General features: G+C 37.5%; 1 protein-coding gene across 1 annotated transcript in view; it reads left to right on the top strand.

Moving 5' to 3' along the window:
- Window positions 1-25,840, top strand: part of PLCL2 (phospholipase C like 2) — a 107,006-nt gene that overhangs the window by 65,767 nt on the left and 15,399 nt on the right. The window contains exon 5 of the mRNA XM_084280575.1: window positions 13,418-13,493. Within this exon, the coding sequence (XP_084136701.1) occupies window positions 13,418-13,493 (76 nt within the window). The remainder of the gene's footprint in view (window positions 1-13,417; window positions 13,494-25,840) is intronic.

Here is a 25,840-nt window from a genome sequence, read left to right as displayed (position 1 = left end):
CTTACACTTCAGTAAATATGTAAATTGTGTCTTTAGAGACTGGAAATTAAACATTTTGTGAGGAGGAAGGAAGAACACATACACCGAGAAATACTGATTTACATCTGCCTTGCATTAATGCAAAGTATGAAAAAAGATCCAGACAAGTGTGATTTAAAATGTCCTCCTCGCTTCCACTGAAATAATCTGGCACAGAGTAATTGACCCTTTATGTGTTTATTTAATGATTTATTTAATTATATGTATCATCTGGTAATAAGCAAGTGTTTCTAGGATAATTTTACATTAATTTTGTGCGCTAAAATGAGAAAACATACCTGCCAGGATGAAGTCACTGTTTTAAAAGCAGTCCTTTCTATTTAAAGAAAGAAAATGTAGGAAAAGAAACCAGTAGCCCACTTTCATGTATGTCTTTCAAACTGCTTTGTAAAGAAAAGGTAGCTCTAAAATATAACAAAGTCCAAAAAGTGCTCATTGGTAATTAGTAATTTAGGTAGAGGTTAGGTAGTTCAATGATTATATAAATGCAACAGAATTTGATTGGAATGGCAGCATATCCTCTTAGTGGCAGCTGGTAGGGGTTCACTCTAATTAGGCTAGATACAAGCTTGATTGGTGGGATTATACCTGTAACATGTATGTAATGAAGTTCTGCCCTGTTGATAGAGGTGTCTCTACCTACAGATAGTTTTGATGTACTGATGCTGCTTGTTAGTTACTAAGCTATGCCATATACTTAAAATCTTTTTGTAAATCTGGATTATTTTTTTTGTTTGTTTGAATGTGATTTAGATAGAGGTGACTTATGACTCCAGAAATCTTTGCAATCTGAGTTTGGTTTGCTCTTTGTGTCTCACATACATTTCCCGCCCCCTGCATCCGGCAATCTACATGACTTGAATATTTACTTACTTTGGAAATCTATACTTTATTTTCACATGTAGGAATAATCAAATATTTATTTAGTGGCATGTGTAGAGCATTTTTCCATCTCTTCCTCTCTAAAGGATAAACACTCAATTTCATCCAAAGACAAAGAGTATGATAGAGCTTCTTGCTCTAAATGGTATTGAAGATAAGTGAAAATTAGGACTATTTTCATTTAAAAAAGTTATAAATCAAAACAACAAGATATGTTTCAATTTATGAAACTTAAGTGTTTTCAATACTCTGTCCAGGTTTAAAAAGGTTTTAAGAAATTCAGGTCTGTAGGGTGTACTGGAGAATGAAGTCAGCCATGGGAGCCATGCTGATGGGTCTTGTTTCTAAAAGAACACTGTGAAACGGGGACACATCCATATCATACTTTCCTCAAGGAGAGGAGCAGAGATGTGAAGCTATTTAGCTTGTGTATTGATATTTGCTATAGTGACAGATGTTTAGAGTCTGATACCATCATAGATAGTGTTCTTTTTGTGGTTTTGGTGGAAATTAACATAGCGAGTCCACAAAATGACACATTTTATGTCAATGGTTAATTTTGGCTTGGGGATTTTTTTGACATGATTAATTAACAGGTGGGTGTAAAATTAGGCTTAATAACGAGAAGCCTTACTCATAATTAAGAAAAGGTAGATGTACTGTTGAAGTAATGATTGCCTACTTGTCCTGTTTTCTGCTGGCTTATGCCTCAATATAGGTCAAAACTATGTAACTATGCTCTTCCAGTGCTTCAAGTACTGCAAGTATGAAATCACATTGAAAACCAAGATTTTGTTAAATGTTTATTAAATAAACCTTGGCTACTACCATAAATGCATGGGCTGTCATTACCTTGTGTGCATTCTTAATGTGGCACACGTAATATATTCTCAGTGTACTGCTGTTTCAGGATCACAACATTTTTGGCTAATGATGGGATTTTTCTTAGTCAGAAATACTCTCCTTTTTATGAAATGATAATAAATGTAGAAAAATATTCAGCCAAGATTTTTAATTATTCAGACTGTTTACGTTGAGAGTTCGTAAAGGACTCGTTGCTCTGTAAAGCAAGAAAGGCTGTAAGGCCTTTACAGTGGGACAGTCAGTCCATATTGAAATAAGAGCACAGTACTGCAGGGACGCATGTAATGCTTGGAGTATCTTCACTGCAGCATGGGTGCACATATCTTTTAAAGAAGCATTGAGGCAAATCATAGTAAGTTAATTATCATATCACTAGATATGGGTTTTTTCTGTATAAACAAATAGCATGTAATGCTTTCTTAAAATGTCAGCATTCACTGCTAGATTATAATAGAGGAGCTATAAATGATGAAAGCTTGTACTGTTCACAGGTTAAAATACTGTATTTTTGAATTTAATGAGTAATTTGTCACCAGCATTATTGGAACCAGAAGTTTACCCAGGAAATAACAGGATCTTTTGCTCTTATCCATGTTATAGGAGCTGGAGTGACTTTTCAGAATAATGAAACCCAATTGTAAATAGGTCTTTTTAAGACAGACAGAAGTTCAAACTGTGTATTTTTCTCTAGCTTCTCCATGCTCCTGAGTATTTTTCACCCTAACATCTTTTCACTGTTTAACAATGTTTTATTTTTCCCTCTTGTTCATGAACTTCAGCTTCCTTTATGTGATACTTCAGCATGCACTCTGTTGGTGTCATCACACCCATCACTGATCAGTGCTGCAGACTGAAGCTTGGAGTTAAGGCAAGTGCCTCTTCCACACCATTGCATGTTTTTATTTTAAATGTCTTATGACCTTTAAGATAAACAGTAAGTAAAATCTTTAAAAAGATACACTATGGCAAGAGAGAAAAAAATTATCTTGTCCTAAGTCTGCAGCATTATTCAGTGATGAGAATGATAGCACTGTAAAGATATACTAGAAGATCAGGCCAATGAAGCCAGATATTGTTGAGAACTTGACTGTCTCTATCTGCCCTTAGTGGAAGATGAAGTGTCCCATCTGATGAAGATTTAAGTTTTCTGAACTTTGCAAGCAGGCATTTACCTCTAAGGGGAAAGCTAATACAGAAAAAGCAGAGAACTGTACCTGTGTGAAAGAAGATAAAGTAATGCTGCTACAATAATTAGGATTAAATGTTACTAAATTCTAAAGATAATGCTGCTAGATCCTTTTTTAACACTTTCTGGTGGTGGTGGTTTTGTTGGTTTTTTTTAACGTTGAGGTAATGCTGTAATTCAAAATGTCTGCAGACTATGGTATAGGAGGTTTGTGTTTGATTCAAATGAAATCAAGTGAGATGAATAGATTTTATATATACACCTTAGGGATGGGGTCAAGGGCAGGCTGTGTTTGGTGGTGAGGGTTGTGAGATGATGAAAATGAGAGGTATTAAAATATAACAAAACTGGTAAACTGAAGAACACCATATGACAGGTGATTAGTAGCTCTATAGTAAGCTGAAATGGGATTTTCTTATTGTTGGCTCATGTCAGCAATTGACTTAATGCAGCAGATTTCATGTGCAATCATGTGGAAGTTCACTTCCTATAGTGGAGTGGCGAATTTGGCTGATGACATAAACTAAATATGATAGCCTGTATTTTCAACCTGAACATATCCATCATGTTGGGAAGTAGATAGTCTGACACTATACCTTGAAGAGTTATAGACTGAACTGCTACTCATAGGTCTTATTAGAAGACTTTCTATAAAGGATGATTGTCAAGATTTTGGTAAAATATTAATAGTTCATTCATACTTAAACTACTGCTCAAAGCCCTAAATATTCTTTAGCTTTAAAACTCATCTTGATATCAATATAAATGAATTGAGTGGAGCACTTCTGTATTGGGCATGTTGGATTGAAGCTCATAATTCTGAAGGAAGCAGAGAATATATCCATTACCTTTAATTGCAGGGCCTAAAAAAAGTATGAGTAGTAAATCTGTTTTGAGTTATGTTTAGCTCACAAAATCTGTACTAGTTACCTTGTTGTTGATGTAGGTCCTTGGTTATGGTTACTTTGCAAATACAGTAGGTATTTCTGCTGTGATTATAGAATCTTTAGAGAACAAGTAGATAAAGACTTTTCTACTTCATCTCAGCTTTTTGATATATCAGAGTTACTCAGTTGAGAAACCTTTATTCCACAAATTGCCCTTGGAGGTTGCAAGCATCAAGGATAACCAATAGATCCAGTACTGGTAACTCCCAGTTTCGCTCCTAAACAGAGTGAATAGGTTACTTTAACTCTTGCACAACTTTCTTTTGATCTAACTACGCATTTTCTGATTGTTGCAGAGAAGGCTGAGTTCAGGATGGTCACCAATCTCTTGTAATCTTTGGATCTCATGTGTTTCTAAACCACATGGTAGCATCTGGCCACTACCTGCTTTGTGCACCTGAAGAAAATCCAGATTTTTCCATCTGGTACTTTTCCTAAAAAATACATGACTGGCATAGACCACACAGCTGTGTTCTGTTTCTTGGTTGGCTCAGAATGTTGTTCTTGAGGACATGCCTTCTGGAGTCCAGGTCCATGGATGTTACATGTTCTTAGCATCATCTGGCTTATAAAGCAAAGAACTTAGGCTTTGCACAGAAGACTGGGAAACTGTTATTTCTTGCTTTATACTTAAGACCATAACTACATAAGAATAAGGAACCTGGTTAGAAAGAAAAGAGAAGTAGTCAGAAGAACAGACATCATAGACACTAAAGATACCACACAAGAGGTTTGGGGTAAATATGTACTACTTATCAAAAAACACTTGAGGAGGACAAAAAGGAAGAGGCACTGTTCAAAAGAAGGTGGCATGTGCAAATGAGGAAGATAGGATAGATACTTAAACCTGCCACAGTTACATAAAAAAATACAAGACAGCCATCAGTGAAGAATTTCAGGAACAACCTGCACAGACTTAAAAATAACAGTAACTTGTTTTCTGAAAATACCAGAAACAGGAAGACTGTCAAAGAGTGTGTATAACCACTAGTTGATAAAAGTGTAAAAGTATAAAAGAAAGCCTCAGGAAAAGAAATAGAGCCACAGCAGTAAGTTAGTCTTTGCATTCATGTAATGATGCCAATAGAAGACATTACACAGGAAAGGCGAAATGATGGAGAAAAAAATACTAGAAAGAGGTGATATTTGTTCAAAGGTTCTAAAAGATCTCTGATATATCCAAACTGCTAATTGTTGTGTGTATCCTCTCACTTAAAACTATCAAAGTTGTTAGTGTGGTGCCAGTGATTTAAGAGGTTTCCAGGGAAGATCAAGAAATTACATATCAGACAGGCTGTCATCTGTACTGTGAAAACTGGTAGAAACTGTTTTCCAGAAGAAAATTAGAGGGAATATGGGGCAATATGCCATCCTGGGGAACAGTCAATACAGCTTCTATAAATTGAAGGGCTAATTAATCTCTTGGAGTTCTTTGAAGTCAAGAAGCAGGTAGACACAGAAGGTTAGTCTGGTTGGATTTTCCAAAAGCACTTGACAAAATCCCTTTTCAAATTCTCATATTGAAATGAAGTTACTATTACATTTTTAGCCTTTCAAAATTCTTAGCTCTTCTCTGATAGCTGGAGTAAATGTTGAACTTAACCTGATGATCCACCAGGTAAAGAACTGTTAATGTAGTTGCTTGGGTTGATTTTTGCATGAAGGTATTTTTTTTAGCAGGTGGAGTAGAGACAGTAGGTATAGCTCCAACAACATTGATCTAGCTACCATAGCTAGAAGATGTATGACTTAATGGTGCCCCCAGACTTGTAAAGATCAGCAGGGTGTAAGGTACGTGGGTGCTTAGAGTTTAAAGAGCTTTCTCAGTATTGGTGGTTGATTGTTACAATGGGTGTTGAAACAGCATGTTTCAGAGTTGGCAATATAAATGCAATATTTAAATACCAATAATACATACTGTCTCATTGCTTCCATTATTGCCTGTGGCTTTGTATAGTATATTTACTTTCATTATCAAGTCTCTGCAGAGTTAGAAACCATTATTTTGGTAATAAATGGATACAGTTCAGCGGTGAAGAGATCTAAGGGAAAACATATATTATACGTTGCAATTTAATATTGCAAATAGCCCAGGTAATGTTTTTTGTCACGTTTAATAAATTATGATAATTGTAGCTCCTGGATTTGAGATGAATTTAAATAGTTATGGATTATGTAGTTGTTAGTCTGTCACAAAAATTGATGGAAAACAGTATTGATGGAAAATAGAGTGAATAGCTTGGGCAGTTTCTTCAAAAAGAGTTATGTTGCTTATTATCGGGTTTTATTTTCCTGTTTTATAACAGGACAGTCATTCTAAAATGAAGGTTGCAATTATGCTTCCAAAACCAGAGCTGCAGATGATAACCTCAGCTTATGTTGGGCTTTTCAGTCTGCAAGGTCAGAAACAAACATCTAATTTTGGATATTCAGGCTCCAGTGCCAAATGTTGTAAAGTATGAGATGTTCTACATTGATTGAAAAGCTCTAATAATGACAACTTGATGCTTCTGGGAAGCCAAGATTTCTTTTTGTTTCCTTTTTTCCCTTTTTTTTTTTTTGTGAGAGAGCATGAATGGTGAAGCTTTTTGTGTGCTCTCACTAATCCCATTATGAGTAATGGCTGACTCACAGTATTCATAAGAGTGTAAAATAGTAAGACTACTTAGGAAAAGAAGTTCATCTAGCTTAATGTCCTATTTCTAATGTAGTCCAATGGAATGTGTATGGAAGAGTATAAAAGTAGGTCAAATGCATAGCAACTTCTCCTAAATGGACTCCATATTTCTTTTAGTAGTTCTCTTTTTTTATTCTCAACAAATTCTTAATCTTCTGTTCTCAGTCCTCCTCGGGGGAAGAACTCCTTACACTCTTCCCTTGCTCCAGTATGGGTTTCCTCCCAATGGAGACAGCCCTGCACCAGCTTCTCCAATGTGACTCCTTCCCAAGGGCTGCAGTTCTTCATGAACAGCTCCCATTTGGGTCCTTTCCAAAGGATGCAATCCTTCAGGAACAAATTGCTCTGGCGTGCTCCCCCATGGGGTCACAAGTCCTCCCAGCAAACCTTCTCCAGTGTGGGCTCCTCTCTCCATGGGTCCACGAGCCTGCTCCAGCATGGGCTTCCCATGGGGTTAAGGCCTTCTTTGGGCATTGACCTGTTTTGTTGTGGTGCCTTTCCTCATTTGCAGGTGGATATCTGCTCCACCGTTAACCTCCATGGGCTGCAAGGGGACAGCCTGACTCACTAGGGACTTCTCCATGGGCTGCAGGCAAATCTTGCTTCAGTGCCTGGAGCACCTCCTCCCCCTCCTTCTTCACTGACCTTTGTATCTGCAAAGCTGTTGCTCTCGCATATTCTCACCTCTATCTCCAGCTGCAGTCTTTGTATGCATCAGTTTTTTAACCCTTCTTAACTATGTTATCCCAGAGGCACTACCACTGCCACTGGTGGGCTTGGCCTTGCTCAGCAGCTGGACCATCTTGGAGCCAGCTGTTAGTGGGTCTATTGGAAATGCAGGAAGCTTCTGGCAGCTTCTCACAGAAGGCAGCCCTCTAATCCCCCTCACTACCAAAACCTTGCCATGCAAATCCAATACACCAGCAAAGGGCCATGAAGAAGATGAAAGAACTGGAACATCCTCTCCTATGAGGAAAGGGTGAGAGGGCTGCGGCTGTTCAGCCTGGAGAAGGGATGGCCTGTGGGGATCTCATCTTTTGAAATGCTGTTTGTGTGTTGTAGTTTGGTATGCCCCAGTTTTGATTTCCATTTTCATGAAGTGCTTTTTGCTATTGGTGCTCTTTGTACTATTCTGAACTTAATAAAATGGCTGTAAAATGCAAATTATATTTTTATTACTACCATTAAGAGCACCAGTTTGGCCAGTGAATACTAAACTGTTTTCAGAAATGGTGTAGTTTGTGGTTTCATAAGTATATGTACTATGCTGAGAGTGGAGACAAAAGGGAAACGTGAGCAGCATTTTGTGCAGAGCACCATTTTAATAAAGATTTGGTTTATACCTACTGTAAGTATGGTTTCAATTTAACTGTTGGAATTTAGGTCTAACAGTATTGGCAACACATAATCACAGATTTTGAAATGTAAATGTGTAGTGTGCTTTACTTGCTAAAAATAAAGTTCATCCTTGGTGTTGCAACTCTGTCAGCAGAGGTATTTTGTCTCACTGAGTTCTGTCATCTAGACACAGTTTATCATTGGTTGGGTTTTCCATCTTAAAATGCAGCTGATTCTTTTTGTGTGCTACTAACCAGTTCCACATGCAGAGGAATTCATAAATCCTGGGGATTTTTTAAGATTTATTTCTAAAGATCTGCATTCTTAAATGTGATGTTTAAAATATTCAGGCTTGAGTTCAATTTATATATTTTCCCTAGGTTGGGGGCATAAACAGGATTTTCTGTCTTCTACCAGAAGACCTGTCTTGATGAGCGTAGGGAAAATCGATCTTTGCTTGTTCAGATTTTGCTGAAATGGAACAGATGGTCTCAAATACACAACATGACTACATATGTGTGAGCACTTACATAGGTGCATAGACATGCACACTGTTAGTTCATACCACATCTCTTCAACAACAACAAAACAGACTTAACAAAATCTGTGACATAAAGAGGAATCCTAAAGAGTAATCTAGAGCTGTATATATATTTTTTAGTATCTATAACTGTCTTGATATATTAAAATCTGCTGAGAAAGAGGATAGATGTATTTTTTAAGTATATGACTTTCATTTGGTTTGTGAAGACACAGTCACATAAGTGGTGTGTGGTACCAATATTGGCAACACAGTTCCATCGGTTTGAAGCAAGAACTGTTTTGATTTCTAACAATTGTCATGCTTTTTAGGGCACAGACAAAACAATAATGCAGGTCTCTAATCCTTACTGAGAATGCTGGACTAATCATTTTGGTTTATTTCAAACCCCCCCTGAAAAATAATTTAAATATATTTTACATCTTTCTTGGCATTAAGCCTTTTGTTAGAATTACTGATAGATTTTCTGATAACTGTGTGAAATGGTTGCACGGTTTAACAATAGAGTTTGATTAATAGATCCGACTATCAGCCTGGCAGCTGCAAAGTACTTTATAAGCCTTGAAGTCATCACACTATAAGACTTCAAGGCTTGTAATGTCATCCATTTCCCATTTTCTATTGACAAAACCCAAAACCAACCAACCAACCGAAAGACAGTCCAATATGTAGTGAGTACCAGCACAGTTCTCTGGTCATACTAAGATGAGGGGTACAAGGAAGGACAGGAATTGAGGAGACATTCAAAGCAATTCCAGAAAGTGTTAAAAATTCTGTATTTAAAATAGGTGTTGGATATTTTGAATCTTCACTTCCAGAAGAAAGCAACATAGATTAAAGATGGGAATTCATGCCATGAAAGAGTTGCTAGACAGTTTAGCTACTAAACTTTGTATAATACCTGTTCTTTGCTTAGCTTAGGCATTTTTAATGGTGAGCTGGTAATTGACTGTCCCTTGTAAGTTTGTTAGTATTTCTTTTTCCAGTTTTCTCACTGATAACATTCTCAAAATTGGCTGTGGTTAGCAAATGCCTGCCTATTGGTTGGCATGTTCAGTACTGACTAATCTAATACATAGTAGATTCTAGTTGGTCTCTCCTCAATTTCCACAACTACTTTACCTTAAGAATTTAATTTCTCATTCTGGTATAGACATACTGTTTTTCACGCTGACATTCCTGCTTACTCATCATTTTCTACTTTGCTTTTATACCAGACACACATACATCCATACAAGTATTGTTTGGATCAGGCCAATTTTCTGCTTAATTATAACCTTTTATACTCAGTTTACCCATATGCTGTGTCTACCAAAAGTCTTTCAGTCTTTCAGTATCTACTTGAACATTTTCATGATGGTATAATTCTGGCTTGAACACCAGGAAGAATTGATATGTTCAAACACTCCATGCTAAAAGAGGACAGCATGGCGAAGAGCAGTACAAGAATAAAATTGTAATGAACTGATGCTATTGCTTTATTAATTAAACACAGCTAAACGGTGACACCTACTCATGCACACAGCACACAAAACCAACCTATAATTTCCTTTGACATCAGCAAAATTGGGGTGTAACATAATGCTGATTGAACTGTAGTGGTAATCAACCCTTGAATTATTGCTTGCTCAGCCAGTTTTGCTTAGTGTTGCTGTTAGTGTCGAATACAGCTTTGTATGTATTTTAGAGACCGAAGATAAATAAAGCAATTGTTACTGGCCTTGGTAATTGAAAAATTGAGATTAGAGTAATTTCTGTGACATTAAATGCATTGACATTTTTCTTCAGATGTTGCAAAGAGGGCATTGCTTTTGATCTGAGAGTATTTAGGCAAGGGAGCTTTCCATACTAAAACTGTGAAATACGAAATCTGCACATGATTGTGTTTAATGTTTGCCTTGCTGTGATGAAAGAGCACTAACACAGGGATTAGTTTAATTTCCTTCCATCTGCAAAACTAGTGCAACTTTCTTGCTTTGTCAATACAGAGGCAAGGAAAGACACAGTGCTGTAAGCATTTTTGTCTTTGAATTCTCTTATTTCTGAAAATCAGTGCAGTGTCTTGGAGTAAGTTTTCTAATCTGCTGAGGATTGTTTGCCACTATTTCTAAGGCATGTGGGATGTATTGTTTGGAGGCAACAGAGCAGGTAGCAATGTTCCATGTCTGGAATAGGACCTAACTGAGATGACTTAGAAATTACATTGTTAGACACGCGGGGTCAGGAGCACAGAATAGACCAACACAGTATTTCTTGTAGTTCCTCCAGAACAAATACCTTGAATAGGCAGCACAACTGGACTTTCTCTTTTATGACCTACACTTGAAAGGGTTCTCAGCTGAAAGGAATCTTATTAACAGAGAATAGAGCTGTAGTCCTTATTACTGTGTATTAGCATCCGGAGAAACCAAGAGCCGTACGTGCTCAGCATTTTGTTTCTCAAGGTGATTTTCAATGCAGCAGAAGCTCAGTGGAGGATGCTTTACAGTAGCCTTTCAGCTAGTTAGCAAAATAACATCAGGTATTGGAAGTGTATTTGTAATTGAAGTCAACTGTGTTCTTGGTTCTCTTCATTTAAGTGCATTACAGAAGCAAATGTGTTACATGACATACATACTGAAAGAGGTAAAACCCTTGCCTGTCAAGCAAATTTGTAGTGGCTTCATTTCAGTTTCTGAGTAGTTTTATTCTGACCGAATTATAATGAAACAGCAGAATGCAGCTTTCTCCTTGACAGATCAGGAATAGTCATTTTGCCGTGTTCCTCTCTGGGTGAAATACAGTATTCTTTTATTTAAGTATGCTTCTTTTTAAAATATTTGCCTGTCATTTATCATACCTTCCTAGTAATCGGCATAATTCTATTTATAGGCATTTTTTGCTTGAGTGAACGTTGATATTTATATTTAAAGAACAACCCAGTTAAAAATGGGTAAGCTAAAGTATTTCGGTTGCAGCTTAGCAACCTGAGCAAGTTGGGTTTTTGTCCTCATTTATTATAATTTGCATTTCTTTTAAAAAGAAAATACCTGGATAAAATAGATACTTTGAATTTAAATACAGGTTAATTAGGATGTGAAGAATAAATTAAGCTATCCAGGATGATGATCTCCATATAGTCTAAAGTTGCTTCTTCGAATGTACCATGAACTAAAAATTGGGGGTTTGCATAATTTTATCATCTTAAATTGTAATAAAAGAAACAGAACCAGAATGATTTTAAATTCTTCATTATGTATTTAAAACAGATTGTTGTGTAGCTGAAAATAAATGAAGTCTGTAGGGTAGTTCACATTTATGCAAGTGTTCTTGTGTGCATACTTGCCATTGTCAAAAAGCTGAGGCTTACTTACCTGCCTCTCCAAATTGATTTATGCCTCACTTAGAGCAATGTTGGAAACAACAGCCTTAATGTCACTAACTTGAGGAAGGCTCCCTCTAATAAGCAGGAGGAAGGACTGCCGTAGTCATCCCTATGAAAGTAATATTTCTCTGAGGGAGTGTTAGAGAGGTTTGGGCATTTTCCCTGTAATATGAAGCATTCCTGCTCGTAAGGGCATTTGTGGTCTCCGAAGGATACGTTCTACATGAGCATCCACAGAAGTAACATGTCAAACTTGAGTCACTGTTCCAGTGAGAGAAATCTGTCTGCTTGAGTGGATACCAGAGACCTCAGTGAGTAAGGCAAAGTTCTACCTTAATTGATGGGCTTTCAGCTGAACTTCCATGAAAAGCTTTTTGGTTAGAAGCATCAAGTAAAGGAATTTTTTTATCCTCCAGTACCAGCCTGGAGTGATGTGCTTTCCTCTGTAGAGTGTACAGTTGTACAGGTCAAGCCACGGAAAGGGAAAATGTAGAGGAACAAATCTGGAAAAGCAGTGGGATGACCCCTAGGGAAGAGGAAGTACTGGATAGTGAGTGGTCATTATCCTGAATGTCAGAGTGAATGAGGAAGAGAAAAGCTGCATCCAGGTTATCTTCACCCAAGCCACCAAAAGTGAATTACCTGGTAAATAGTTGTATCGTTTCCACTTCTTTGATAGGCACTGAATTATGGAATAGTGTCCTGGTTTTGGTCAGGATGGAGTTAAATTCATTTGTAGCAGCAGATGGAATGCTGTGTTTGAGAGTTAAAATGGGAGTAGTGCTGATAAAACCCTGATGTTTTTAGTTGCTGTCAGACAGTCAAGGACTTTCTCAGCACTTCGTATTTCTCTATTCCTGAGAAAGGAGGGGCGAAGCCAGGACAGGTGACCCAAACTGGCCAAAGAGAGTATTCCATGCCAATTACATCCTGCCCAGGATATCGGGGGGCTGATGGGAGGAAAAGCAAGGGCGGTTTCGGGACGCGCAGTTCTTGGGGGACGGTCGGGTTCCGTGACGGCTCTGGGTGGCGCGGCCGGAGTTGTGGGTCGGTGAGAAACTGCATTGTGTATCAACAGCTTCATATATTTTTGCTCTAAAGTCCTGTTAGCATTGTTATATTGTATCTTTCTGTTATCTTAGTAAACTATCCTTATCCCAACCCACGGGTCTCTTAGTTTCTTGGTTTGGGGGTTATTTGCCTCTTCCTTTTCCCTTCCCTTGCCTCTCACCCTCCCCCCCCCCCCCCCCCGCCCCCCCTTCCCTCTTCCCCCTGCTCTTTTCCTTTAAGGAGCAGGCAGCTGTGTGGATCTTGGCTCTCAGCTGGGATAAAACCATGACAAATAGATAGTTTACTTCGGTGTTCACAGATCCCAGCACAAAACCATTATATTTTTTATGTTTTTATGCCACATTTAGAGTAATTTTCTGCCTGGTCATGACAAGGGAAATGAATGTATTTGTTAACAACAAATATTAGATTATTAATTTGAGTTAAAATTTAAACAACTTCACAGGTTAAAAATGTCAGTAAAAGTGGAAGAATTTTACTGATATTTCTGCATAATTTTTTTCTACAGATGATCCAGACCATCAGGACTCTAGTTGAAAATACAGATAGCTTATATGAGAAGATAGTACAGTGTCAGAAAGCAGGTAAGTACAAACTGTTTTTTAAAAATGTTATAAATAACTTACTGCATTTTTCTTTATTTCACAACGTTTAAAATCAAGTTTGTTTATTTAACCATAGGGAAAAAACCCCACCTAAATCCCATAACAAACATAAAAAAGAGATTATTGTAATTTAGACTTTTACAGTAACAGTGAAAAGGACATTTTATATCATAGAAACCAAAGATCTGTAGAACTGCAACTTCACTTTTGGAAGTATGAGCATTTTATATACGGACAGTGGTTTGTCCATATAGTCATTTCCACAAATGCAGATAGAGGATTACAGGCAAGAAACTGGATGATCGTCCTTCACAATGGAATCTTGTAACCATTTACCCATGTGTCCTCTTCTACTGTGTGAGAACGTTGTCTCTTGTGTCATGGTAGGTTTAATGTCTTCAGGAGTCTTGGTGAAGTAACTTGTCTTCTGACAGTAGTTCTGGTATTTCGTCCTGGCATTTCTCTAGATTTGTTGGGTGGATGCCCTCTGGTTCTGCTGATCTGTTACTATTTTATCTATTCAGAGAGAACTAGCTTTGCAGACAATTACTTGTATCTTCTGGCTTTATACAACATGGATGCAGAAAGTTGGTTTTTTTTAAACTTTGCTGTGACCTACTGGTCCCTCAGATTCTCTGAAATTTTTCCTGTGTCTGATACATATTTGAAACAGGTTGTGTAATTAGTTCTAAATTCCTCCAAGGATTGCCTCTTTTCACCTGATACATTGTAAAGGTTTTCTTATTTGAAAAACCCCTCTGGGTTTTGAAAGTTTCAACCTTGTTTTGAATAGTACCTCTGACTTTGCTCTTTAATCGTGCTTGTTTTCTTTTGGTCTTTGTTTAGTATTTTTAAAACAATATTATACATTTACTCAGGGTAGTGATGCATCACATTTTGCATCTGAAACAGGAAGTCTGCCCAAGAATCAGTCAGTGTCGACAACCGTGTCTTACCTGGCTCAATCAGAACAAAACCTTCTATATGCAAATTCTTTTTATCAATCTCATGTTCATAATCCTGCAGCTCCTATCATCTTCCATGATTTTCTTTGGTTCTCTGATCCATTTTTCTGCTCTCCTATAAATGTATGTCTCCTTTCTTCATTCTCTTTTCCTGAAAAGACAAAAGTAATGTTCTTCCACCCTCACCCTTTCTTTACAAACTCCCTTCCGTTAGCACTATCTTCCAACTCAAATTAGCAGCAGGAAGGCTTATCCACTCTGAATTTCTAGATCTCCTCTTTATTCATAACACACTTTCCTCAAACTCTGTGAACTTTAGTCAAACCATAAAACTGTCAAACTACTTGAAAGTTATAATTTGTCCTATTTACTTCAGCTGTCAAACATAAATATTCATAAATACCACGAGTGACAAAATATTGTTTCACATATCTCGTTGGTAGATGCAGAGATATATCTCAAATACCAAACTCAAAATATATCTCACTTCCATAAGAACATTGTCTTGTAAACTTATACACTTACTTCTTGAATCTTCTCCCATTTTTGTGGTGATAGCATGTCATATTTTTTTAACTACTTCAGTGCTTTCAGCCAGGCTCAACCTTCCACAAAGCAGTTTAGAACCTTGGTTAGAAGTAAGGCAAAAGTTACTGCCTATTTTACCTCATGTTGTAGAGTTGTTGCCCTTCAGAAAAGATTGCTTTCTACTGGTTTATACGGATTCCAGTGAACTTCCATACGTCTGATTTTCTTGAGTCTTACAACCTTATTTTACTTCAAGTACAGCTGGGTCCAAGAATCCTTTGTTTAAGAATGCTTAAAGACTTAAAGTCCATGCTAAATAGTGGAGGTTTTGATCTCATTTAAATGAGAAACCTCCAGCATGGTGACATAAGCCTAAGTATGGATTATGTAATAGATCCTGCTATTTAGGGCAGCTTTAGCCCTGCAGGGTCAAGATACTTTTAAAGATGAATGAGCTGAATTAAATTACCTTTTAATATCTATGGTTTCCAAAGATTTTCTTATGACTAATTGATCTCATGATCTCAGTAGATGCTACTCTGTTTAATTCCCAGTAAAGGATTATACATTTTTCTATGTAGTTTCTCGATAAGGAAAAAGCAAAATTATGCCCTTGTCTGGGCTTTTTTGTTCTGTGACTCAGAGTGAAAATTCTCAAGCTGCCAAGAAGCAGTAAATTTTTGTTGTCGTTCACAGAGGCTTATAAGAGAATTCTGTTAAACAGACAAAGTGGGCTTGGTCTAGTAAACTGTTTTCTAACTTAAGTTTTACAATAGGAGTTTTGGCCTCCTTTAAAATTCAGTACTAATTTTAAAATAAATGCACCATTATTTCTTAGGTTGATGGCTTGTTGAATAAGCAGATATGATTCTTGAGATGGCTCTTTTTAGAATTCAGGTTCTTTCCTGTTAATATTCTCGGAGAACATTTAGCTGCAAATTTCTTTCCTAATTTTTGTTCTTTAAAATTAAACCATATCAAAAAACTTCTGTTTTCTTCGTATCAGTATATTAATTTCAGCTCAATGCATTCTGTTCTTAATTAAATGGTTATTGAAAGTGTTTTAGATACAGTAACTAATGAAAAGATATGGGAACATAATATGGCTTTGGTTCCCACTGTACTTCTCATTCTTTAACTGAATTAAGAAAAAGACTTGCATAACTTCAAAATGTCATTAATTTTGCTGCTATTAAGCCAGCTAAAGATCCCACAAGAAAAGAGAATCTAGGTGCTAAAGGGAATTTAAAGATAATCCAGTCCATCCTCTTAATCTGTTAAAGACCTAAAATGCTCCTCTATCTTCTCTAGAGCAAAGAATTTGAATGTCCAGGTCACCTTACCCCATCCTTAGCCTTCTTTGTATCAAACTCACTTCATTCTTGTACTGCTCTTTTGAATCTACCACCGCATTATTTTGCTATATAATATAAATACAGCCTGAGCTCATCAATGGTTAAAATAGAAGCACATTTTAGGAATTAGCGTTCAGCAAGGGGGGAAGCTGAATGGACACGTGATATTCCAAGTATTGATTAAATGATTGGGGGGCAAATAACACTGTTTTCTGTTTTCTGGTGACAAAAAGTTATTGAACATAATTAAATGTAGATATGACTGTGAAAATGTGAAGGAGGATCTTGGGACACTGAGAATTACAAAACAATATGTGAAATGTAGCATCAGTAAGGGTAAATTAATGTGTGTAGGGGAAAAAAGTTGCATTGGCAATACCTACAAGAAATGATCACTAAGGGATTTGCTTAATTAAAGAAATTAAGTTATTGTATACAGTCTTAACAGTGTCAATTTACTGTTTGCATCATGCATAAATATGTATTCTAACACTATATGCTGACAATTCTGATTGCTTTTTTCCTGTGTGGTTTTAGATGCATAACCTTCCTTAGTCATCTTGTTCAGGTTCTTACCTTCTGGGATGTCCGCTACACTATCATAGAATCATAGAATATCCTGAGTTGGAAGGAATCTGTAAGGATCATTGAGTCCAACTCCTGATTCCATGCAGGACCAGCCAAGCCAAAGCATGTGACCAAGTGCATCAACGAGATGCTTCTTTTGCTCAGTCACGCTTAGTGCCGTGACCATTTTCCTGGGGAGCCTGTTCCAGCGCTCGACCACTCTCTCAGTGAAGAATCTCTGCCTAGTATCCAATCTAAACCTCTCCAGGTTTATAAAGTCACAGCTTTATACCATTCCCTTGGGTTCTATCGCTGGTCACAAAAGAGAGGAGATTGGTGCCTGCCCCTGCACTCTCCCCCATCAGGAAGCCATAGACAGTGATGAGGTCTCCCCTCAGCCTCCTCTTCCCCAGGCTGAACAAACCAAGGGACCTCAACCTCTCATTGTAAGACTTCCCCTCCAGACTCCTCACCATCCTCATTGCCCTCCTCTGCACATTCTCCAATATTTTTGTACTGTGGTGCTCAAAACTGCACACAGTACTCAAGGTGAGGCTGCATCAGTGTAGAGTGGGACAATTACCTCCATGGACTGGCTGCCAGTGCAGTGCTTGATGCACCCCAGGATATGGGTGGCCCTCCTGGCTGTCTGGGCACACTAATGGCTCATGGTTAACTTGCTGTCAACCAAGACCCCCAAATCCCTCTCAGCATGGCTGGCCTCCGGTGTGTCTGATCCCTCAGTCAGTATGCGTAGCCAGGGTTGCACCTTCCCAGGTGCAGAATCCGGCACTTGTCCTTGAACTTCATACTGCTGGTGATTGCCCAGCTCTCTAATCTGTCCAGGTCTCTCTGTAAGGCTTCTCCACGCTCAACGGAGTTGGCAGCTCCTCCCAGTTTGGTGTCATCTGCAAATTAACTTCAGACACCCTCTAGTCCCAAGTCCAGGTTGTTTATGAAAGTATTGAAAAGAACTGGATCTAAAATGGAACCCTGGGGAACCCCACTAGTGACTGGCCACCAGCCAGATGTAACCCCATTAACTATCACCTTCTGGGCATGGTCCTTCAGCCAATTGCCCACCCAGCGCATTATGGCTTTGTCCAGTTGTATGCTGGACATTTTGTCCAGCAAGACACTGTGAGACACAGTATCAAAAGCCTTACTGAAGTTCTTTTCTCTGAATTTGATCCTTACACTTTTGCTTTATGTACGTCAGCCATTTTCCTGGCTGTCACTTTGATGATGTCTGTCCCTATATTAATTTCCATACTTTTTCCTCATTGTACGTCAGCACTGAGCTGCTTTCACTTCTTTCACTTCTGTTTGTTCATTTGGTAGCAAGTTTCCACTGCCTGATAGATTGTCAGCCATCGTCATGCTTTCTATCATGTTGTCCCACAGCCTCACTGTAAACATCCACCAGGCTACTTTCTTTGAATTGGTTTTTAAAATTATCCTACAAATATAGCTAGATTGACACATGTCCTCCTACCACCTTGACCAAAATAGTTTTCATTGCTTCCTTGTACTCCCCACTCTTTCTTTATCCATCTGTTCTCTTTTTTCGTCATACTTTGATTCTAAGTTTTTGGAGCAGGGACATCTTAGTTATTCCATCTGTACAGTGACTAAACCAGCAAGGACTTAGTTTATTAAATAATGCAAGTAGTGAAAGACATAAAATGAGTGCATATTCTAACACGTACTCCAAAGCAGTCCATCAGCAGTGTCACAAACAAGATAGTTTCAAGAAAGGGAATATCCAGCCCTTCTGGATGCTGTCAAAGATAAATACAGCGTACAGTATCCTTTGGGGAAAAGTTTCATCTGAGCTGCATGCAGAAAAAGATTAGGATGATGGCCATAGATGCATGGCAAATGCTACTTGTAGTTGAAAAGTAAAGTAATAAAATCAATTAGCTATAAGTCTTAGTTCCCCACTGCTTCTGCTTAAGCTTTTCAGCAAAATGACATGTTTACTGGGCTGTTTCTTTTACTATTTGCTCCTGTTATTTGCATTCTAAATTGGTTTTTCACTTAAGATCTGCCAAAACAAAGCATGGAAGATGCAGAAAAAGTAATGTTCTATATGATATGTTATGTACAGATTCGATAATCCATTAATAGAGGAAAAGAAATTGATATAATTAAACATGGAGGAGCATTTTGACTGGGTATTTTAGCATGCAATTCAGTTTTTATTTGAATGGTGGAAGGGAATGACTAGATGCATTCGTCCAAACATTTTTGTAGTTATCCCTGACTTGAAAGAGAGTTTGCAGAGTTCATGGTCTGGGTCCAATGGACCTTACGGGGTTCCTGCAGCTGTTGTTGATCCATGCCTTCTGAATTCTACCCCGTGTTAGCAAGTCTTAACTTCAGATTAGAAACCACTGCATTTAAACTATGGCTTCATATGTAGGGAGTGAAGAAATGCTTCTTTATCCATTACCAATGGACTTCATAACAACAGTATCTAATGTTTGACTGCATTAGTGGGACATGCTGATCTTCAAGTTAAATGTTGGAATTGGATCCTTTACTATGTTTTCATGAGGTTTACTGTTAAATTAAACAATCTATCTAATATTTACCACCATCACGTAAACTCCAACATTGCCTTCTATGACTAAACCAGCACTTTGAGGCCCTTCTCAGGCAGTCTCCATTCTTCTGAAATGTCTGCTTTTCAATTTTCTCCTTGTTCCATTTTTTTCTGAGTGAGCTATCAAATTGGTTTAATTCCTTTCTCCACACTTACCACAACATCATTTTGAAAGTTCATTAGCACAACAGGCTATCTCTGATAGTTAAGGAAAGGTGTCAATAAAGGCCATATTCAGGGCAATCCTTTTCTTTATATGTCTCTCAACTTTTTTTCTGGAGTGAGTCCATTATATTTACTTGATTTTTTTCTTGAATCTTTTACTCTGTCAGATCCATTTTTTCTACATTTTTTCTTCCTATTTTTCCTCCTTCCCCAAGCAGTTCCACTGAGCATCTCCAGGTGCAGCTCCAAGTCAAATTATATTGGTGTTGCATGTACTTCCTGGCTCTGTAATTCTGTTCCTCTCGTCTCCCTGCATGTTCTTGAAACCATGTCCTACCATGGCAGGGAAAAAAAGTGAAGAATTGCACTTAGATCACCTTGGTTAGCATTGGTGAATTAATCCTTGAACATTGTTCTCTGGATGGAGTTGGGTTTTATTTGAATCTGATATATCATGTACAAGGGTGGATGATTCCTACAATATATATCCCATAATTTTAGATGTTTTGAGCTTGCTGCTTCTAGGAAAAACACTTAAACTAACAGAGACTCAGTTTGTCCCTTCACATGAAGCCTTTTTTTCCCTACTGTTAATGCAATTCTATCCCAGTAGAAGATAAGATCTCTTGGAAGATCAAATTTTGGAACATACTTTATTAGCTGAAGTGCTGAAAAGTTGAACTGGTTTTTAGATACATATTCATTCCCCTCCTTTGTATTTTAAACAATAACAACAAATCCCAAGTTAAATGCAGGTTGGGGAATGACTCTAGTTTTAAATTAATTGTCGTAATCAGGCAATTTGAAAGAAAAAGATACTAGTGCAGAAGGTGGTAGTAGAGAATGGAGAAGTTATGTTCCTGTGGAAGTGAAAGAGATAGTAATTACTATTGCCAGTGAAACAATGTGAGCTCAGCAGGATCTGAAGACTGGGAGAAATTGTAATGTGGCATAAATCAATGTCTTTATTAAGTCTGCTTTCTAGCATTCACTGAAATCAGGATTTTTTTTCCTAGACTTTCATTGGTCTCTCTTGAGGATTAAGGCTGATAAATAAAAGATAGAAACAGCAGGCTGTGAAAAAAGTCCTCTGCCTTGTAGGTCTATGTTTCTGCCCCTTACTGGCAGTATTAGTTCTTTCTTATACGTGGTAGTGGCTTAACTTCACCCACATTCGGAAATGTAGTTTGTCTTCACAGAGGACTGTCTTTGTGGATTAAAGTTTTCTGTACCTTGCATGTAGAATACCATGGATCCTCTTATCAGAGGAAAGGTTTTAGTATGTGAAGGTCTGTACATTGTCTAGGACTGTTGTTTTGGAGAGAAAGTGTTGATGCGTGGAGTTCATGTGTTTTGTAGTTTGATATGCTTTTTGATGACTTTGGTATCTACATAATACTACATAGGAGTATTCTTGAAAGTATTTGAAGAAGTTGGAACTGGTTACTTAACTATTGGAAGTAACTGAGTTTTAATTAAATCAAGGCTGGATGTCATGAATGTCCTCTTTGTAATTTCATAACACACACATATAACACCCCAAATTACTATGATCATATATTGAATTGGAGGAGTCTGGATTGGAAGACTAAATATTACATTTTGTCTTTGCAGAGAGGATGGCTCTCAGCAGTCTGTGATGCCATTATCATTTGGGATGTTGGGGTAAAAGGGGGATGTTGGGGTAAGAAGGTTATCTCAGATTTTTCTTTGCTACTTTAAAGGGGCAACAGGCACCGAAATGTATTTTTAAACATCTAAGTAGAGGCAGTACATGGCTGGCTGTGTCTGGAAAAAATTCCCCATACTATGGAGATACTGCGTGTTGCCAAGGAAGTTGAAATAATAAAAAAATACTAGACTATAATTTAGTTAATGTATTATTTTGTCAAATATTAATTAAACATTTTGAATGCAAATAATTGAAACCTGGAGCTTCTTGAAGCTGAAGTGCAGCACATTGAGAATATGCAGAGAAGGTTTGATTCTCTAGTTATGATGTAAAATGTTTTGGGTGACTTCAGTGGGAAGTAGGTGCTTGGAAGTAATTGAGCATCTAGTCTTTGTTCTTGTTAAGACTCAGTTTTTGCGGTTACTGTGGATAATACAGAGGGGCTTTAAGTACCAATTTATTTAGGTTAATTTAAATTTTGTGTTGAAAAGTGTTCTATAAAAAATAATGTGAGAATTCATACACACATTTGCTCTTTACAAGAGCATATTGTGTAGGTGTAGAGATTTGTGTTGCTTCTCTAACATGTATTTGATTTATTGTTGATGGGCTCTGGTATTGAGACTCCTTTACCAATCACTTTTCTGATAAACTTCATTTTAAGAGGAAGTTGATTGTGAGGTTGAAATAGCAGAGTGTTTAAAGAATGTAATCTAAAAGTAGAATATTAAGAAAGATACTTAGTTCTGTAAAAAATTAAAGCCCTGGCTTTCAAAGATGTGGCCAAGTGTAATAGTAGTTATATGTGCAGGTTAAATATTTATATGTGGAAACGAGTACTTAGAGCTTAAATTCTTTCCTAGAATTCTTTCCTATATTACCATTTAACCTACGCAGTGTAGGAAGAAATATTTTAAAGTATAAAGTGCTTTCCTGATTTTTTTTCTGGTAAAGAGCAAATGTGTGTATGCAGACTATTCACAAACTTTGTACACATTCAGGAGGAGAGTACATAATAAGTGAGCTGCAATATTTGGTAACCTAATCAAGAGCTGTATGGCATTTTCCTTGTACTTTAATACATTTAATGTTTATTTCATTTTTATTACTATTTCATTACTCTCTTGAAAATTATTTCATTAGCCTTTAAATCAAAGTGCTCTACCAAAAATGAAATAAGATATATTTGGCTTGACTGAAGTGTTTACCTGCAGTGTTATTGGTGTGTTTTTTATATAGGTATGGACAAATTGTTTGCTACCTGTTTCATATTAGGCCTACTCAGTATATATATTTATTGCCAATATTTTACCATTCTGAAATTTCCTTGATAATGTTCTTTGTTAAGAGAAAATCTTATACCAGGAGGAGCCCACCTGCTGTGTAATCATGTCTCAACTAGGTTGTAAATCATGCTCTTGGCAAGCAAGCTTTCATCAAAGAAAACAAATGAGTATGTCAAGTAGAAGTCTGGCTTTAGAAATACAGTCTAGCAAGTGTTGTGCGTGCTGTTTTGCTAAGGATTCCTTGAAAAATGAGTATCTCAACTCAGTTAAAGAAAAGGTGTGAATTTTTTTTCGTATAAACTGAGGTTGTATGCCAGGGCTTTGTGATAGTAACTCTTACAAAAACAAACAAATTACAGATTTCCAAACAGTCTGAACTCCTACGTTATGCACACATACTCCAATTCTCCATGTTTCAGTCTCTTTTCACATCTTGATTTTAGCAAAATTATCACCAGAGTTTTCCAACAAAGACCTAAGTATTGTACAGTAAAAAATCAGAATTAGAAACACATGCAGTTCAGCAACATATTACAAAATGATCAAAGGGCTGGAGCACCTCTCCTATGAAGACGAGCTGAGAGAGTTGGGGTTGTTCAGCTTGGAGAAGAGAAAGGTTACAGGGGGACCTTATGTTCCCTTCCAGTACCTGAAAGGTGCCTCTAAGAAAGCTGGGGAAGAACAGTTCACCAGGGCATGTAGCAATAGGATGAGGGGTAATTTAAATTAGAAAAGGGAAGATTTAGGTTGGAGATTAGGAAAAAGCTCCTCAATATGAGGGTGGTAGAGGTTGCCCAGGGAGGTATTGGAGGCCCCATCCCTGGAGACATTCAAGATCAAGCTTGATGGGGCTCTGAGTGACCTGATCTAGTGAAGATGTCCCTGCAGGGGATTGGACTAGATGACCTTCAGAGCTCCCTTTGAACCCAATACATTCAGTGTTTCTATGATTCTATGTGTGCTTCAATTAATTTAAAAATAAGAGAATCACTTATGCTGCCTTTTACGTCACATTTAATCAATATCTTAAGTATACTACCTCAGAACTATAGTGAAATCCCAGTAGTGGGAGGAAGAGATTAAGAAACTGTATTTCCATGCTAAATAACAGTTGGAGATTAGTACCTTTTAATAGTATCTGAAATGTTGTTTCTGAAATACGTCCCAAAATAATTTTTTTCCTGTAGATGTGATACAGCGTTGGCACTGCTAAGCCAACATATCCAATATGCAGGGCAGAGACAGAAATACATCTTCCTTGTTCCAGCATTTCAAGCAACAGCAAAACAATAACATGCATATTATACGTTCACATGCTTGTTAGGTTATGAAAGGGTTTGTATCTTGTGAACATATTTGTAAAACTTAAGATATTGATTAAAAATCGAGGACTGTGAAATAAAGCTAAGATTCTAATATGGAAGTTACTTGGACAAGTGATGGCTCAGAACTCATAGGCCCATCAAGAGACTGTTGTGTTGCCATGTCCATTTTATTTAGGAAAAAGATTTTTGTTACTGAAGTGAGTCATAGCAATAAGACACCTCAGTTTCTATACTGTCATATCAGGGTTTTTTTGGTTTATAGACATAAACATTCCATCAGAATATGTTAAGCATAAATTAATGAAGGTTTGAGGTCTGCCATGTGATATTATTTAGAGGATTTGTCATGCAGTTGGTTGAAGAAACATAGGACTGGAAGGTCCTGAAATTGAATCCAAGGTAAAATCTTTGGAAACTGATCATGTTGAGCTCTATTTTAAAATTAGTATGAGTTTTTCATTTGAATAATTTTCTCCTTTTCAAGGCTGCTTACAGAATCTACATCTACAGTGGTTATAAATTTTACATAAATTCCAGTTTTACTGATGGATATTTGTCCTAAAATTATCCTCTAGCTGAAATGAATCTTTGATGTCCAAGGTCTTACCTGACTGATATGTATCTAGAGAGCAATTACTCCTCTTCTGGTTTTCTTTTTGCTAGATTAACCAAGCAAATTTTTATTAGTTTCCTCACATGATATAGGGTTCCTATGACATTGATCAGCTTCTAACACCTATCTTTTCATCATGGTATTTGAAGTTCCTGAAAATGGGAGAAAAGAATTGTGCATGTAATTTCAGAGGAGCATCTTGAATGTTAAGGTATTCCCAGGAGGGATGGAGAAGTGTTAAAGCCATGTAATGCATTCCAGGTTTGGTGGGGGAGGGTATGAGAGAAAGGGAAAAGCTGAGACAGTCATGAAATTCAAACTAAACTAAGGATTATTCACTGGGGAACCAGAAAGTGATTCATCACTGAAGGGGAAAATAATTATTTGGAAATACTAAAGGAGAGCTTACGAGAATGCTTTAAAAAAGAAGTGTACGGCACTGGAGAAGGATATGCTGTGATATCTTTGATTATGATTTGGAAAATTTGTTGGCAGTATTTTATTCAGCTTAAAAAACTGCTGTTGAATTGTGCTCTGGCTATTTTGTTACAGGCACTGCACTATGCTTACATGAATAGCTGGGGTTAATATTTCACTGAAAACCTGGCCTCTAACATGGAGGGCTTGAATCAGATTATGAAAAATGGAAGTGTTCTTGTTTTGCAAGCACTTAGAAAATTGTATGGCTTCTGTCAGCTAGCCCTGACGTAATGGTGGAGTGGAGGTGACCAGACTCTTAATACAGCTTATGCAGACTAAGCGGGCTAATATTCCACAAGCAGAAACTCTGAAAGGAATAAAGTAATGGCATGTGAAACCTCATCACACTGTCATACCACAGCTTGACAACCTCAGGAAGGGTAAAAAGTAGGACCAAACCAGCTAGCCTCACTTCAGTGCCCGGGAAGGTGGTGGGGTAAATCCAACCTAGCAATTCTGTGATTCTTTTGGAAACCATTTCTAAACACATGAAGGACTAGAAGGTGATTGGGAAAAGTCAGCATGGATTTACAACGGTGAAATTAGGCTTACCCAACCTGACAGCCTTCTACAATGAGGTCACTGGCTTGCTGGAGGAGGGGAGAGCAGTGGATGTGTTTTAGTTTGACTTCACCAAGGCTTTCAACACTATAACTTGTAATATCCTTGTTGACTAAGGAAGTAGAGGCCAAATAAATGGGCAGAGATGTGGAGTCAAAACTAGCCGACGAGCCAGTCTCAAGGCACTGCGATCGATCGCAT

The sequence above is a fragment of the Gallinula chloropus genome (genome assembly GCF_964237585.1).
Source record: "Gallinula chloropus genome assembly, chromosome: 2".
Classification (NCBI taxonomy): Eukaryota; Metazoa; Chordata; class Aves; order Gruiformes; family Rallidae; genus Gallinula; species Gallinula chloropus.
Note: the sequence above shows the minus strand (reverse complement) of the source record. Positions and strands in the feature narration are given on the sequence as shown.